Source organism: Siniperca chuatsi, linkage group LG16 (assembly GCF_020085105.1).
Source record: "Siniperca chuatsi isolate FFG_IHB_CAS linkage group LG16, ASM2008510v1, whole genome shotgun sequence".
NCBI lineage: Eukaryota > Metazoa > Chordata > Actinopteri > Centrarchiformes > Sinipercidae > Siniperca > Siniperca chuatsi.
In genome coordinates, this window is record NC_058057.1 from 6,368,103 (window position 1) to 6,382,823 (window position 14,721).

The following is a 14,721-nucleotide window of genomic DNA, read 5'->3' on the forward strand; positions in this document are numbered from 1 at the left end:
CTCTTAAGCCACCACCAGACTCATTTGACAAAAAGTCATTTTTACGTTGCAGAACCCGGGAGTTGCTGGTCTACCGCTGCCTCAACCCACAGCAACTAATGTGTTAAAGCACCATAGTCACACAATAAAACAACCAAACTAACTGAATGAGGTAGAAGTGGACCAGCAACTCCTGTGTTCTGCAACATAAAATTACTGTTTTTGTCCTTCACACGTGGCTCAGCTGCTGTTGTGAAAACGGAATTGCGGGTGAAAAAATCCAAAACGCAAGATGTTGTTGGGCGACTTTATAAAACATTCTGCTGACAAAGAAAGTCAACAGAGCAGACACATACAGGGAGAGAGAAACAGAAAGAGGTGGGGTGGTGCAAGCCGAGACAGAGGTATAGGTCTGTGTGTGAATATTCGAACAGTCAAATATTCAGGTCCAGCCCTGCTGGCTTGCAAGCATGTCTCCATGGCTGCCTTTGTATTAATATGTGGATCTGCCAGTCATTCATGGCCTACGTGATGTTAGACTCTACAACAGTATAATATGATCCTTACATCCTGTTACTAGTGTCACACATAAAGAGTACTCAAAAGTGTATGATGTGAAAATAATTTACATTTTTCTTTAATTCCAGTCCAATCTGAACACATTATTGAACAATAAAGATTCTATATACAGCTTTCAAAAACAACATCATAAGGCCCAGCAGCAGCCATAACCATGCTGCAAGAGTTGTTCTGTTATCCTGTCATAAATGCAGAAATAGGTCAAAAAGCTAAGAGCTATGGCAGGGCTCTACAGTAACTTTTTTCCCCAAGGAGTATGTGTGCTCCACACAAAGAAATTTAGGAATAGAGTGAAGTAACACAGAGTTTATTAACAAACAATTTATTACATACATATATATATACTGCGTGTGTGTGCTCCTTCTCCTTTTGTGCAATTATGATGTGAAAACCAGTGGAGGACTATGGAAGTGAAAGACCCTAGTATCTAGACACTAGGCATGGGCCTTAGAATATTGACAAAGGTTTCTGAAACAGATTTTTTTTAACATTTGACACATTGAAAAACAGCTTTTAAAAACATGGACACGGCTTTTTAAAACAATGATCACTCATCACAGTTATTAGTGGAAACACTCATCACAGAAAACTCTACTGTGACACTGTGGCACATTACGGCTTGTGGAATGTGGTACTGGCATAATATTAATTCCAGTTGGACAATACAGCAGTTTAAGAATAATTTGTTAAAATTTGTTAATGCTTTGTTAACTTGACAATAATCATAACCATTCATGCATAATGAGTTTAACATTTCAAAAGTTTGATGTAGCATGTCAAACTTTTTTAATGTCCCGACCCATCCAGGCTGTGATTGGTTGGTTGACGAAAAGTGACATTGACAAATGCATCGATTTTATGAAAGGTTAAACATGTTTCAACCTTTCAACAAAAGGCAACCGACATAGCTAAATAGCCAGCTAGCCAAACCCAAACCTTGCTTATCTTATCCCTATTGTCTTCTGTCTTACGGCTTCAGCTGCAAAACCTTGACTAACTGGTATTGAGAATGTTGAGGAGGAGGATGTGGGCTGGTGCATAATCAAAGTGGACCAACGACGCATCTCTCTTGCTCTTGTTTTTGTATAATGGGCTGCTCAAACAGCCCACAGAGCGACCGGCCCCAATGGCCAGTCACACTATATTTTGAACGATTAGCAGCGGGGGAAGAAAAGATTATGGTAGGTTGTAATCTTTACTCACACTTTCTCTGGTTGGCACATATCTATTTTTAGGGGCAAATGCGAGTGAAATACTCTCACTGTAGAGCCCTGTATGGCCAAAATGTGCATCCACTAAGTGGTGTGCTGTCAAGCAGATGAGGATAGCAGGAGTCCAGCAACTGTACAAGAATGAGATGAAATCCATAACCAGGGGAACGGGGGGTTGCTGGGTGTTATTGAAGACTTGTCCAGAGTAACCATGTAACAATTATTTGCATAATATCAAATGCACATGGCACATGACACAGTCTACACTTCTGGACAGTGAAAAAGAGAACCTAACCTCAGCTGTAGGTAAGATGTACTAAAATGCAATTGCTCTTTGTATAACCAATAGCTTTGAGCGCTGAGCAAAATGATAGTGATGGGAACAAAGTTCAAGACTGAAATTTGTTGGATAAATGATGAAATGTGTACAAGACAAAACAGCAAGTCCAGTTGTCTTTGACTTCTGGACAGAATGGCAAATTATACAGACATGAAATAAACTCCTTCCACTGCAGGGACTTCAGCAGCCTATCCTGCTTCTTCTTGTGTGTAATAGATATGGACTGAGATATGAAATGACTAAAAATATTTCCATTCAGTAGCCTAAACACTGTGTTTGACTGAATGATACAGAGATAAAGAACAGTGACATCTTTTAGACTGATACAAACCACACCATGTCATTTCCTGGCAGATTATTTAGCATTGCCCACAGATTTATGAACCACCAGCAACAAAGGGTAAACAAAGTTATCTGTCTCTGCTGTGGGTGTTAAAAGAGTGGGGAGAGATAAAGATAAAAAGGAGTGAAAGAGGGGAAAAAAGGAATACATTAGGCTTGGGTGGTATTACGGTAGACTAGGGTATTTAGAAATCCCAAAAGGTATGATTTTCAATACCGTCAAAAATGCAGACGCACCTCTTTCTATTAAACTGATATGGAGATGCTGTATTGAGGTGATGTATTGTAGCGCACAGCGCGTGTCACCAAAGGTCAGTCTCTACTGGTGGAACAGGCAGCTGAGTTGAGAAAGATGGTGAATGCAAGCGATGGGGATAATGTTACAGGACTAGTAAAAAAGAAAAATGCCTCTGCTCCTGTTTGGGAGTATTTTGGGTAGAGGTGTAACAATAGACAAAATTCACAATTCTGTATGTACCTCGGTTTTGGGGTCAAAGTTTCAATACATTTTCGGTACAGCACGGAAAACAAAACAAAAAAAAATGTAGGGAAAAAAAATGTAGAAAAAAACATTTGTCATTTATTTTTAAAAACGTAAACATTCACCGGTGGCTCATTGGCCATTATTCTAACTGTAACAGTCAAGGCACTCAGATACTGGCATATTGTCAATAAGAACAAATAAATAAAAATAACACAAATGTCAGTAATGCTCCATCATAAGAATCTGACCTGTCTATAGTACCTAACAAATGCAGTTTGCGCTCGCTTATACAGGGCAGGCACAACAGACCGACTAAAATGTACATGTGAAGAAACATTGTAGAGGGGCTCAAGCACTTTGACCATATGTTTAAATTCTGTATTCTCCACGACTAAGTATGGTCGCATATATGCAGCGATAAACATTACTAATGCATTAGTTATTACTTTTGCACATTCTGAATCTGCAGTAAGAGGCTGCCTTAATGCTGTGGGGAGAAACTCGCCTTCCAGACTGTTTTTGTCTCGTTCAGCTAATTGACACATTTGGATGACGTCATCGTAAATGTTTGAAGTGTTTCCACAGTCAGACCCGACTTCAGTTGAACAATGTCGACATACAGTTTGACACTAATCGTTGCCCATTTTCACTGTAACAAACTGGGAAACAGACACTACATGAGCTTGACAAACCTGGCTAAGCAGGCTAAGCCAACTAGCATGCTACAGCTGATAGGCAGCAACTGGTGCGCTGCCAAAATTTTCCGGGAGGAAAAGAAATCGCGCTACAGAATTTCTGTTAATCGCATGCGAGTAGAAGACATAAATACGGCATTGGCATCAGAGAGGCTAACGACATCACAGAGGCTAATGACTTCAGAGAGGCTACGGTCTTCAGACAAAACAAACAGAGGTGCAGAGTTTGTTTGTCAAGACGCAAGCATGGGAGCATTCCTGTGCCTTCCTTGTTGTAATCATGTCTCGAAGTAGGAAAGCACTAACTGATGATGACCCAGTCACTGTTTCTGCACTTAAAAGAAATGTGGTAACAACAAAAGACTATATGATGAGATTTTAAACTGACAAGAATCACATTTTAAGACTTACGCAAATGCTGATGGATTCTCCCAACAAGAGAATAGATTCCCTGGTCAGGGAGGTACAAGAGCTCGAAACGCTCCAAGCTGTCTAACTCACAATCCGAGTTAGACTCCGAGTGCAGCTAAAAGAATTCTCAGTAGCTGTCAAGGTTGTGGATAGTCGAATTGACGCCCTGGAAGATACAGCTGTGTGTGACCCTAAGCATGCAGCACAAATATCCACAAAGAAAATTGAAAACCAAAGTAAAAGGAATAATACTGTTAATAGATGGAGTTGAAGGTGATAACTTGTGGGAAACAGGCTGAAACAGAGGTGAAAGTATGTGACATTTTAATCAAGAATCTCAAACTAGACTCTAAACACATTAAGATTGAGTGCGACCCACCACAACTAATCTGCTCACCTTGCTTTTCCCTTCAATTCTCTCTCTCTCTCACACACACACACACACACACCAGCTTGCCCCACATGCCTCTTTCTGTTTCTCTCTCCCCGTAGGCTATGTGTCTACTCTGTTGACTTTTTTCATCAGCACTATGTATTATAAAGTCACCTAAATAAAAATTTAAAAAACAACTCCCGTTTTGGATTTTTTTCACCCGCGATTCCGTTTTCACAGCAGCAGGTGAGACACATGTGGAGGACAAAACGACTTAAGTAGGCCTACATAAACAGGAGACTCTCTCTGTGTGTGTTTCTCTGCAGAGCATGTGTGACTGTCAGTAGACCACATGGGAGGGGTAGAGTGAGGGGAGATTGTGGGCGCAGTTTTAATGCTGCCACACCCGGGTGCAGCCATACCCGCACAACTGATCTTGACAAAAGCTGGATCCCTCAGAAACACCAGTGTGTTTTTATCTTATAAAAATTTTGAAATATTGCTGAAATTCATTAACATGGAGATGTGTAAGGGTGCAAATTGGTTCAAGGTGAATAAGCTATCTCGTAATAGAGAGAATGTGCACATGCTCCAACGTGTATGCTGCCTGTTGCCGTTGCTCCGTCTCGTTGTCTTACTTTTTCCAACTTCTCACTTTCCTTTTTCTTCAAAACTTGAGTAACTTTTGTGTAAGTGTAATTTAAACTATAAAGTGCTTCTTTAGGTTAGTTAGCATGCGACAATGACATCAACTCAGCAGAGAATTGGCTCATGTTTTTTGCGTCATCGATCGATTTTCGCGATCGGTGACTAGAGAGCATTAATCCGACTCCGATCTCCGACTCACATATTTTTAGCGAACATCGGCCGATAACAATCACTAGCCGATCGATCTTCGTTCAGCCCACTGATGTGTCAGTATCCACTACAGCAACAACTGTCATTGGGTCCTCCAAGCAAGAATCTATGAAAGAAGGGCACTTACTTCCTATCTATTTATTTTTCTATGGGCACTTCGACACTGTATGGGCACCAAGTCGCAAAAAATACAAATTCTTGCATAGTAGGGCTTTAATTCAATACGGTCAATTTCAAGATACCTGTACTGGCCCCAAAATCTTTCAAACGATACTTTGTCCTGTACATGTCAATCAAACTAGAATATTTTCTAATTCTATTGTCTCTCTCTAAAATGGGATAACTGTATTCTATGAAACTGAAGTATTTTGGATTATTGTAATCACAGAGAATCTACGCTAATGCTATTGCCTGTATCCAGCTTATGAATGTCTGGTTGTGTGTGTATTGTCTCTTCAGCATACCTCCATCATGTTCAGTCTTGCTTTGAGTCGTGTTCGTATCAGATACAATTTCTTTCTTTCTCCTCAAAGAATTCTCCAAGAGTTAAATTGAGAGACTGACTCAAACGCTGCTCACTATTATGACCAGTATTCGAGCTGAGAATTTCAGTCTCACTACATATTTGCAAGTCTTATTAATCAACTGTATTAATTAATTAATTGCGTTCTCTGCTTTCAAGTGTAGCAATCAAACTACTAAGAGTGTAGAGCAAATTTTGAACTCACTTCCTGTCTGTGTGCTGGGTCAAGTTTCAGCAGAAGGAAAGGAAAGGTTATTATTTTCATCTCTTCACACAATGCTTCCAGGTAAAGAGTTTGTACAATATGGGTCTTATATAAGCCGGTGACAGACAGGAGGATGTTACAGGGGAGGGAGAGAGGGGGGAGAGGAGGGAAGGAAGAAGGGGGGATACGCAAGGCCATGCAGGTGAGCTGACTGCCAGGCAGACTGTCTAAATCAGTGTGCTCTCTGTGCTTCTATCAGTCACTCACACACACAATCAGTAAAGAGGAAACTCACAACTGCATTCCTTCCCACTGATCTGATAGGTAGCTGATATGAGGGGTAAAGTGAGAGGGAGAAGAGAAAGGTGTTGCTATTCTAAATGAAAGCCTGAATCCCCCTGTTCACCTTTATATACCCAGAGCACAGACTTTGAAGATAATAGCTGAACATGTGTACTTTTTACCAATAACCCGCCACACATTACACATACCTGGAAGCTAAGTCTGGGCAAGTAGACAATCAAACACACTTCAAAACAGTGTCTTTCACTATTATTTAAGTTATTAAACTATTATTCAAGTTATCCTGCTTCACAAATTACATCACCAATAGTTCCATGAGCAAACAAAATGTATACAGCCATGGGCAAACAGTGGCAGGCTGTGCCTGTCAAATGTCAAAGACCAAACATGTCAGGGCCTGAATTTCAGCTGAGGGGGCTCAGTGTGTGTGTGGGTTTAGCACATACGGAGTGGAGCAGAGGAGAGACAGGTGAACTACTTGAGTTGATGACAACTCGTTACATTACATAACGCTGAAATTCAACCGTGGTGTTCTGTCAGGAGATTCAGTGACTAAGTGAGTAAGAAAAGTATAAATAATATGTAATTCGTTAAGGTATGAGTAAGTTAGAGAAAAAGTCCTCTAGCCGCTAGGCTAATTTATGCAGTGTAAAATCCATAGGCTAAAGATAATGGTGACTAGCAAGTTATAGCATTTATAATCCCCCCACCCCACCCCCTACACACATACGGAGCCTGGCTGAGAGTGAGTTTGGGCTATAAGGGAGGGTCGAGAGCTCACTACTGTAAAGCAAAAGGGGTGCCTTGGATTTATAACAAGACAAAACGAGAGCACCATTGTGAAATGGAATGCGGCAAAAATAATCGTTTTATCTCGATTATCTTGTCAAATAGTCAAAATTGTAATTGAAAATAAAATCACCCAGCCGTAGATTGCACATAATTTCATCGATTCCCGCAAATCTAGCACTTATCATGCAGGAAATTCCCGCACACATTTACAGCAATGTCTCATAATGGTCAGTCAACGGTTCCTCCAGTGCGCAATCATGTGCGGAATGCGGGACGACTGCTACCTTCGCCCTGGACAACCCACTTGCGCTCTCTCTCCTTCTCTCTGTAAGGCTACGAGCCCCCTCTGCTGTTGCAGCATTTGTCCAAGCCCCCGGGAAGTGCACCAGGCTTTGAAGCCAATTTGACATAGCAGCCAAACCGTGTAATTACAACTCCCAGGTCTGTCATGTGATGTACACTGGCCCAAAACGACTTTTTCCCCATAGACTTACATTGTGAAAGAAGCAGCTGTAAAACGGTGGATACATTTTTTTGAGCATCACAACCCCCGCGAAATGACTCGTTTCACTATCAGAATTTGATCCATTCGGTCTGATAACATTTGGAAAGTCTAGAAGAGCCACACAATTAAAGCATTGTATCTCCATTCAAGTTAGCGGAGAGCTAAACTGGAAGTTAGTTAGTTAGTTAGCGGAGTCTCTAGTGCACTTGCTCTATGGGCCGCACGATGTGGAAGCATATGCTTAAGGTCCGGGTAATTTTATTATAATAATCATAATAATCATCATCATCAAATGATCTGCTTAATGAAGTAGCTTAAGCATAGTGTTAACCGTTCCTGCTGCAGATTCCAGACCGTGGTCAGGAAGTATGTTTTTGTAACCCCCCTTCACTTTTACCCAGCAGCTGGGAGGCAAGACATTGGAACGTCTTGGTCTGCTGGACAGCTTCACTACTAACTTTTCCCTCTGCTCCGATTGCCAACACCTGTCTGCTCTGAGCACAGCCACTGCCCTGTTCCTTAAAGGAGCCACTCTACTCTCAACAGGCTATAGACCGAGTGAGTAGGTGAGGATGGGCTGTGAATGGGCTCAAATGTGCAAAAAATAGAAATAGTAATTAATATCCAATTAATGAGCTGCTCAATTTGTAAAATATACGATGCTGCACCTTTAAGTCGCCAATCAGATGGCGTTTCTCCTACAAATTTTTTTTAACAAAGTTATCATCAAGTGGAAAAATATGTAGCAGAGGAGAAAGAGTATAGGGAAAGAATAGAGCATGGAGAGGAGAGAAATCAGAATCAGATCAGAATCAGAAATACTTTATTTATCCCAGAGGGGAAACTCTTTTGTTACAGCTGCTCACTATCATGTCAGTGCACACAGGAATAGAAGTACTAAGCAAATCAAAATATTATACAAATTAAGTACAAAGTGGATAAGTATAAAATTAAAATAAGTGTAAAGTACAAAGTGGATTTACCAGTTGACGATAAGTATGTACGGTATAATAATACAATGTAATAATATAAGTAATAAGTAATAGTGCATGTACTGTCAAGTTAAGTGTAGCTAGGAAATAGGCGTAGCTGGTGTAAAGGTCTAAAAATAGCCAATATATAAGTGTGAAAAGTTTGTCTTTAGAAGCTTTAAAAAGGACTTAACTGTACTTTACCCTCAGTCTTAGGGCTAGTCCTTGGGTCCACAAGCAGAGTCGTGTCTGAGGAACACACAGTTCGCCCCAGATCATATGGGGTAATAAGGTCAGATACAAAGAAATGACATCCCTTTTTTACATGATACCACTTCCCTCTAACATATTTGTTAGTTGCAGGCATAGCGTGTTTGCGACTGGGAGTGTGGGGACTTTCACATCAAATTCAATTCAAAATGCAATGGTGGCTGGTGTAAAGATGCTGAATTCTGCCTAACATGTCCCCCCCTTCCTTCTGGATCCAGTGAAATGCCTGGCTACAGCATTTGGCATTACCTTAATTCCAAGAAGGCCTTTGTTCCAATGAAATGTGACAAATGCATGCATAATGATTATGAACTACTCGATATTTTTCACAATTGAAAGACTGTATAACTGTAGCGACAGAGAACGCAGCGTTCCTGCAGCACAATTTCATATTTGAAGACAATGTTCAAAGGTGTGTTGTTTTCAACTCTCTACAAGTGTGCACGCCGATATTAATTAATTAACTCATTAATCGGTGTTCGGTTTCAGATGTTTGTGATAATTGTCTTTTCTCTCACGTGAATAGGTGCAAAATTAAACGGAATAATAATAAATACTTCTTTATAGGACCAAATTAGGTTATTTTTATTACAAATGAATCAACTTTTAAGCACTAGATTAACCAAAACTGACCTTCATCAGTTAAGTTAAAACGAGGGTGGGAAATTAACACGAACCATATGCTGGTAAATACTGGTCAAGGCCAGTGAGGTTAATATTCAATCTGACATTTTGGCACATGTCCAGTCTTTGTTTGGATGGTTCAATGAAATCCTGCAGTTGGCTAATGAAATAGAATATTAACTGGGGTGTCCTGGTGGTCTAAGGGTTTAAGAAGTTGTCCATGTAATCACAATGTCCCCAGTTCATGTCTAGCTGAGGACCTTTGTTGCATGTAATTTCTCTCCTCTTTTCCTTCCTTGTCTGTGCTATCCGCTATCAAAATAAAAGGGAAAAATGCCAAACAAAATACAATTCAAGATTGACGCACGGCTGCTGGCAGAGGTGGGGAGCAGACCAGTCAAAGCATCAGTATTTCCAACCACTTAAAAAGGTCCAGTGTGTAACATTTAGGATGATCTATTGGCAGAAATGGAATATAATATTTATAAGTAGACTATGTTTTCGTGACTGTATAAACACTTGAAAATAAGAATTGTTGTGTTTTCATTACCTTTAAAATAAGCCCTTAATAATCTACAGAGGGAGCAGGTCCCCTTCCACGGAGTCTGCCATGTTGCACTGCCATGTTTCTACAGTTGCCCAGAACGGACTAACCAAACACTGGCTCTAGATAGGGCCTTTCACGTTTTTCTCAAGTTTTGCAACCAGTAGCAGGCTGCATGTAGCCTAAGCCAAGTTCAGAGAAAGCAAACACGGAATGTGAGGGTCTCTTTCTCTTTCTCTCTCTCTCTCTCTCTCTCTCTCTCTCTCACACACACACACACACACACACAGAGCTCGGACATGTTCAAACACAGCTGAGATATCTTCAGTGATGAGCCGCCTGAGAAAAGGCAAACCAAAAAGAGTACAATGCATTACAAACTCACGTGAACCTAGTGCCCTATAAATGGACACTAGCTAAGAAGCCTGTTTTGGTGGATTCTTATATGTAGTGATTGTCAGAGAGATACATTTTTCTCTTGGGTTCACATTTTTAAAAACTCCCCAGCTTGTTGTCCAAATATCTTCTGCACTGTTTTTGTTACTCTCTTTGCTATTTCAGTAAAGTGTTAGTTTCATATGCCTGCTAGACCCTAACTGTGGCGCATCACTGTAATACTAAAACATACAGTTAATACTAAGTTTAAGCAACAGAGTTCATGTAAAGCAGTTTTTTAAGCACTTCTCTTAGAATGTCAAAACAACAGTCTGCAACCTTACACATCTGAAGGCTAAGCGAGGCTGAGCTTAAAACCTGTTTTACAACATAGCATAGTTCTTGAACAAGTCTTACTGCACACAACCACACAAACCACAGACTGCACATCTAGCGAGATGCAGTAGGCAGGTTGCATGATACAGTATAGAAGGTTTGCACTATACACACAAAGATCAGAGTGTTTCCTCTACATTCAGTCAGCATGACCATCACAACAACCACTCTCTGTGACAAAGTAACAAGGAGCACCATCCACTCCTGGTGTCTTTTTTTAAACTCATGCATCAAAGATAGCAACTATCTTTCTAACAAAGTTTTCAAGTTTGGCAGTGAAAGACCCTGAATATGAGATGTCAGCGTAAAGAGAAGTGCCATCACCTTGAGCATCAGGTTAGTTTTATACCCTGTTGTAAGGTTAAAGGATGGGGTCATGGGTCCACATTAAAAACAGACCCTTAGTCCGTTTTGGTCCAGTGTTAAGTGGAGACAAGCAAATCAATCTGTGTGCACAGCCAGACGACAATAAACTTGTACATTTCAAGCTATTGCAGTAGTTTTAGTACAGTAAGTAATTTTGCAGAGGCCGTAATGACATCAGCTTTGAGGTAGCTCATGTTAACATTAGCTAGAAATGCAGCCAAATCCAAGGATGGAGGTGGCGTTATCCAGTTAACCAGACAGCTAGCTAGCTCGGCTAACCAGCTAGCTAACTGGCTTGCTAACTTTAACTCCCTGCTGGCAAAAGCTGATAGCATGATTTATGTCACTGACACTTGGTTTAATGCCTTACGTGTGTTCGACTTGCTTTGTATGTTGAGTCGAAAAGAAGGAGCACTTAACGTTAACATATAAACACAACACAAGCGCCACATCATTGAAAACTCACCCATTCCTGTCCTTCGCACCGCCTCGCTATCAAACGTTGGGAATCTCTTATCCAGCAGCCTCACTGCTAGCTAGCTACTCGCCAGGTAGATGTGTATAATCAACCGCAAAGTGTTTTTTTTTTTGTCGATTCACCGCCGAAAAAGAAGTCAAGTGAGCCGTATATCCATTCGCCCTTGCCCCAGCAGCAGCCTCTCCAGTTCTCTCTTGGTGGTGCTTTAAGATTATTGTGCAGGAAGTTAACCAGGAGTCTCCACCTTTCTTGGACTTGCCTTCACGGGTTACGGGTTGCTGGCTGCCTGCTGCCACCAAAATACAAAATAGCAGGAAACTTCGCGATGTTTCAGGCAAGACAGTCCCGCGAGAGGAATCTTTAATGGAATGTTGATCCCCTCTTGTAATATTGGCCCACTCAGCAAGTACACTACACTAACTACTGTATGTATGTTTATGTGTGTGAGAGAGACAGAGCGAAAGACTTAATTCAGCTCCTCCCAACCATTGTGACATTTGTGGTTGTTTTCTACTGAACCACTAATCATTAGCGTTTCAGGAATTTTATGGGAATGGGAAACAACTCTTAAAAAAATACTTTACAAATACTATTACCACTCATGTGAACTGATGCTGGCTTTATCTTGGTTGCATGGTTGACTCGAGACTGCTTCTGTTCACATGAGAGTTCACATGCCTTGTGTTGTTTGAGGGGACTTTTAAACATGATTCAAGTCAGTTGATTTAAACAAAAGAATAATTTAATTTGAGCTCTTTAATGTTTCTGGCCATTAACACACAGAAATGAAAAGTTTAACATGCAGAAATGAAAAGCTAACCAAAAAAACTCTTCACCACAAAAACTTCAAGTCATGATACATTTAAAGGAACCAAAGCACCAAAACAAGTATCTTAACAAGCATAACAATAAAAAAAAAGTATTAGCACCAACACACATTTAGAGATAAGAGAAATTAAGACAAGATATGAAAAACAACAGCAATAACAGAAATAATGATCACACATAAAAATAACTGCATAAAAAGACAGTTACATATAAAACAACCAATAAGGTAAAACAAAAAACAATCAACAACAGTAAAAACTAGCTGTATTATGAGAACAAATAAGTCTAGTGGTCTGACAAGAATACAAGTCTATGAAAATGTGTTTTAAGGCATGATTAATGATAAAACAATGACTTGACACTATGACAATTACTTAATTGTAAAGTACAGACTGTATGTTAAAGCAGACACAGGTGTTGATGGGTTACACCTTGTAGGACAATGAGAACATGTGGTTTTCAAGACTGGCTTTGATAGTTCTCGGTAAAAAAAAAAGAAAAAGCTGTTCTATTGTTGGTGGGAAACTGTTCCAAAAGTAAAGACCCAAAGAACCAAGGACCAAGGAAGGAAAATATTATATCTATGTTCTATGTATCTTAAGATAAGAGAAGACTTTTGTGATCCCAGAGGGGAAATTCACTTCACAGCAGCACAGAGACAAGCTGAAAGGTAAGAAAACAGGTAGAGAACTCTTTGAATAAAATAAATACAAAATAAAATCAGAAATTGAATAAATTAAAAAGCTTTGTACAATATATTGTATACATTACAATACCTTACACTATATAAGTAAATTGTGCAAATATTTGTAGAAGAAGTAGAAGAGTAGAAGTGTAGAAGTCCAGTAGTGCATCTCCAGCAGCCATGATGTGTGCAATATATATATATATATATATATATATATATATATATATATATATATATATATATATATATATATATATATATATATATATAGTATAAACATATATAGGTATGAATAATAAGTACAATACACATAATAATAAATTAAGTATAATGTTATATGTAATATATGTACAGTTTATGTAATATACACACTATACAGTAATGATACAATAATATGAAGCATATATAATAGAAATGGAAGAGAATACTATGATATAGTGTACAGTATACCAATATAAAAGCACAATAACCAATTTGTAACTAGAATCAAAATAAAGTAGAGTGCACACAGGTTTATACATTGTAATGAGGTCTGAGAGGTAGATAGGTACAGGTGTCTGTAGTGGTTTGTTGTTCAGGGTGAGAATCAAAGCTGCTTTACCACCAATGTCACCTCATCTTTTCTCATGTGTTGAAAAACCAAACTGTCAGATACATTTTTTTAAATTCAAAACATCTCTATATTCTGGCTCCATAATAGTGTTGAGGCTTATTTCAGTAGCCAGTTGACCCTGAAAAGGGTGCACTTGTTTGATTACACATTTTCCTCCAAACTCTTCCTCCATGTTTCTAATTTCACTCCCTTTCCCCTCCCCTCTTGTTTTCCCCAGCACTTTCTGTGTTTCTGATTTAATTCCATTTTGATATAATGAGTTTTGGCAGTGTCATAAATGGGTTGGCGTCCAAGGGCACAATAAGGTCTTTCCCGTCTGCTGAGTGACAACAAGCTATTTGAAACATTCACACCACACCCCAAACAACATAATTGCAGGGAAGGAAGTGAAATGAAAAATTGATTCATGTTCATAAAACAATCATACAGCTGAGATGTGGGAAAATTTGTGTCAAATAATAAAAATTTCAAACAGGACTTGCTTTTAAACATGCTTGCTTAAATGATTCTGATAGACACAAGACTTTGGCTGCCACATACATATTCATTTCCCACGGGCAGAAATAACTTCAAGTTATCTTCAAATCCTGTGCCCTAATACAGTATATGGTGTACATTTTCAATGGCTTTAATTACTTTTTGCTCCAAGAAAAAAAAATCTCTAGGATTTTAGATTTTCTATAATAGCCTTTTGATTTTGATTTTCACCTGTGCAGTAGGTACGGTGCCCGCTGTCAATTACCTAGCTTATCTTTGTAACACCAGAGAATGAGCTGTTAAAAAAGGAAGTAGTTGACGGCAAATTCATCCTAACAGGATCCATTTAAGCAAAATGTCAACAACCTTTCAAAAGGCAGCGTAAACACAAATTCTATGCAAATGTGTTTGACCACATAAGTACCACACACACACACACACACACACACACACACACACACACAGACACACTGAGCATGTTTCATTGTTGG

General features: G+C 39.4%; 1 protein-coding gene across 4 annotated transcripts in view; it reads right to left on the reverse strand.

The window, feature by feature from the left end:
• Window positions 1–11,989, reverse strand: part of LOC122863195 (CD2-associated protein) — a 77,579-nt gene extending 65,590 nt beyond the window's left edge. Inside the window, exon 1 of one of the 4 annotated variants that reach the window (XM_044169421.1) lies at window positions 11,613–11,989. In XM_044169421.1, coding sequence (XP_044025356.1) covers window positions 11,613–11,616 — 4 coding nt within the window. In that variant the 5' untranslated portion in view covers window positions 11,617–11,989. The remainder of the gene's footprint in view (window positions 1–11,612) is intronic. The other 3 variants (XM_044169424.1, XM_044169419.1, XM_044169420.1) reach the window with 3 other exon arrangements.
• Between the last annotated feature and the right edge of the window lie 2,732 nt (window positions 11,990–14,721).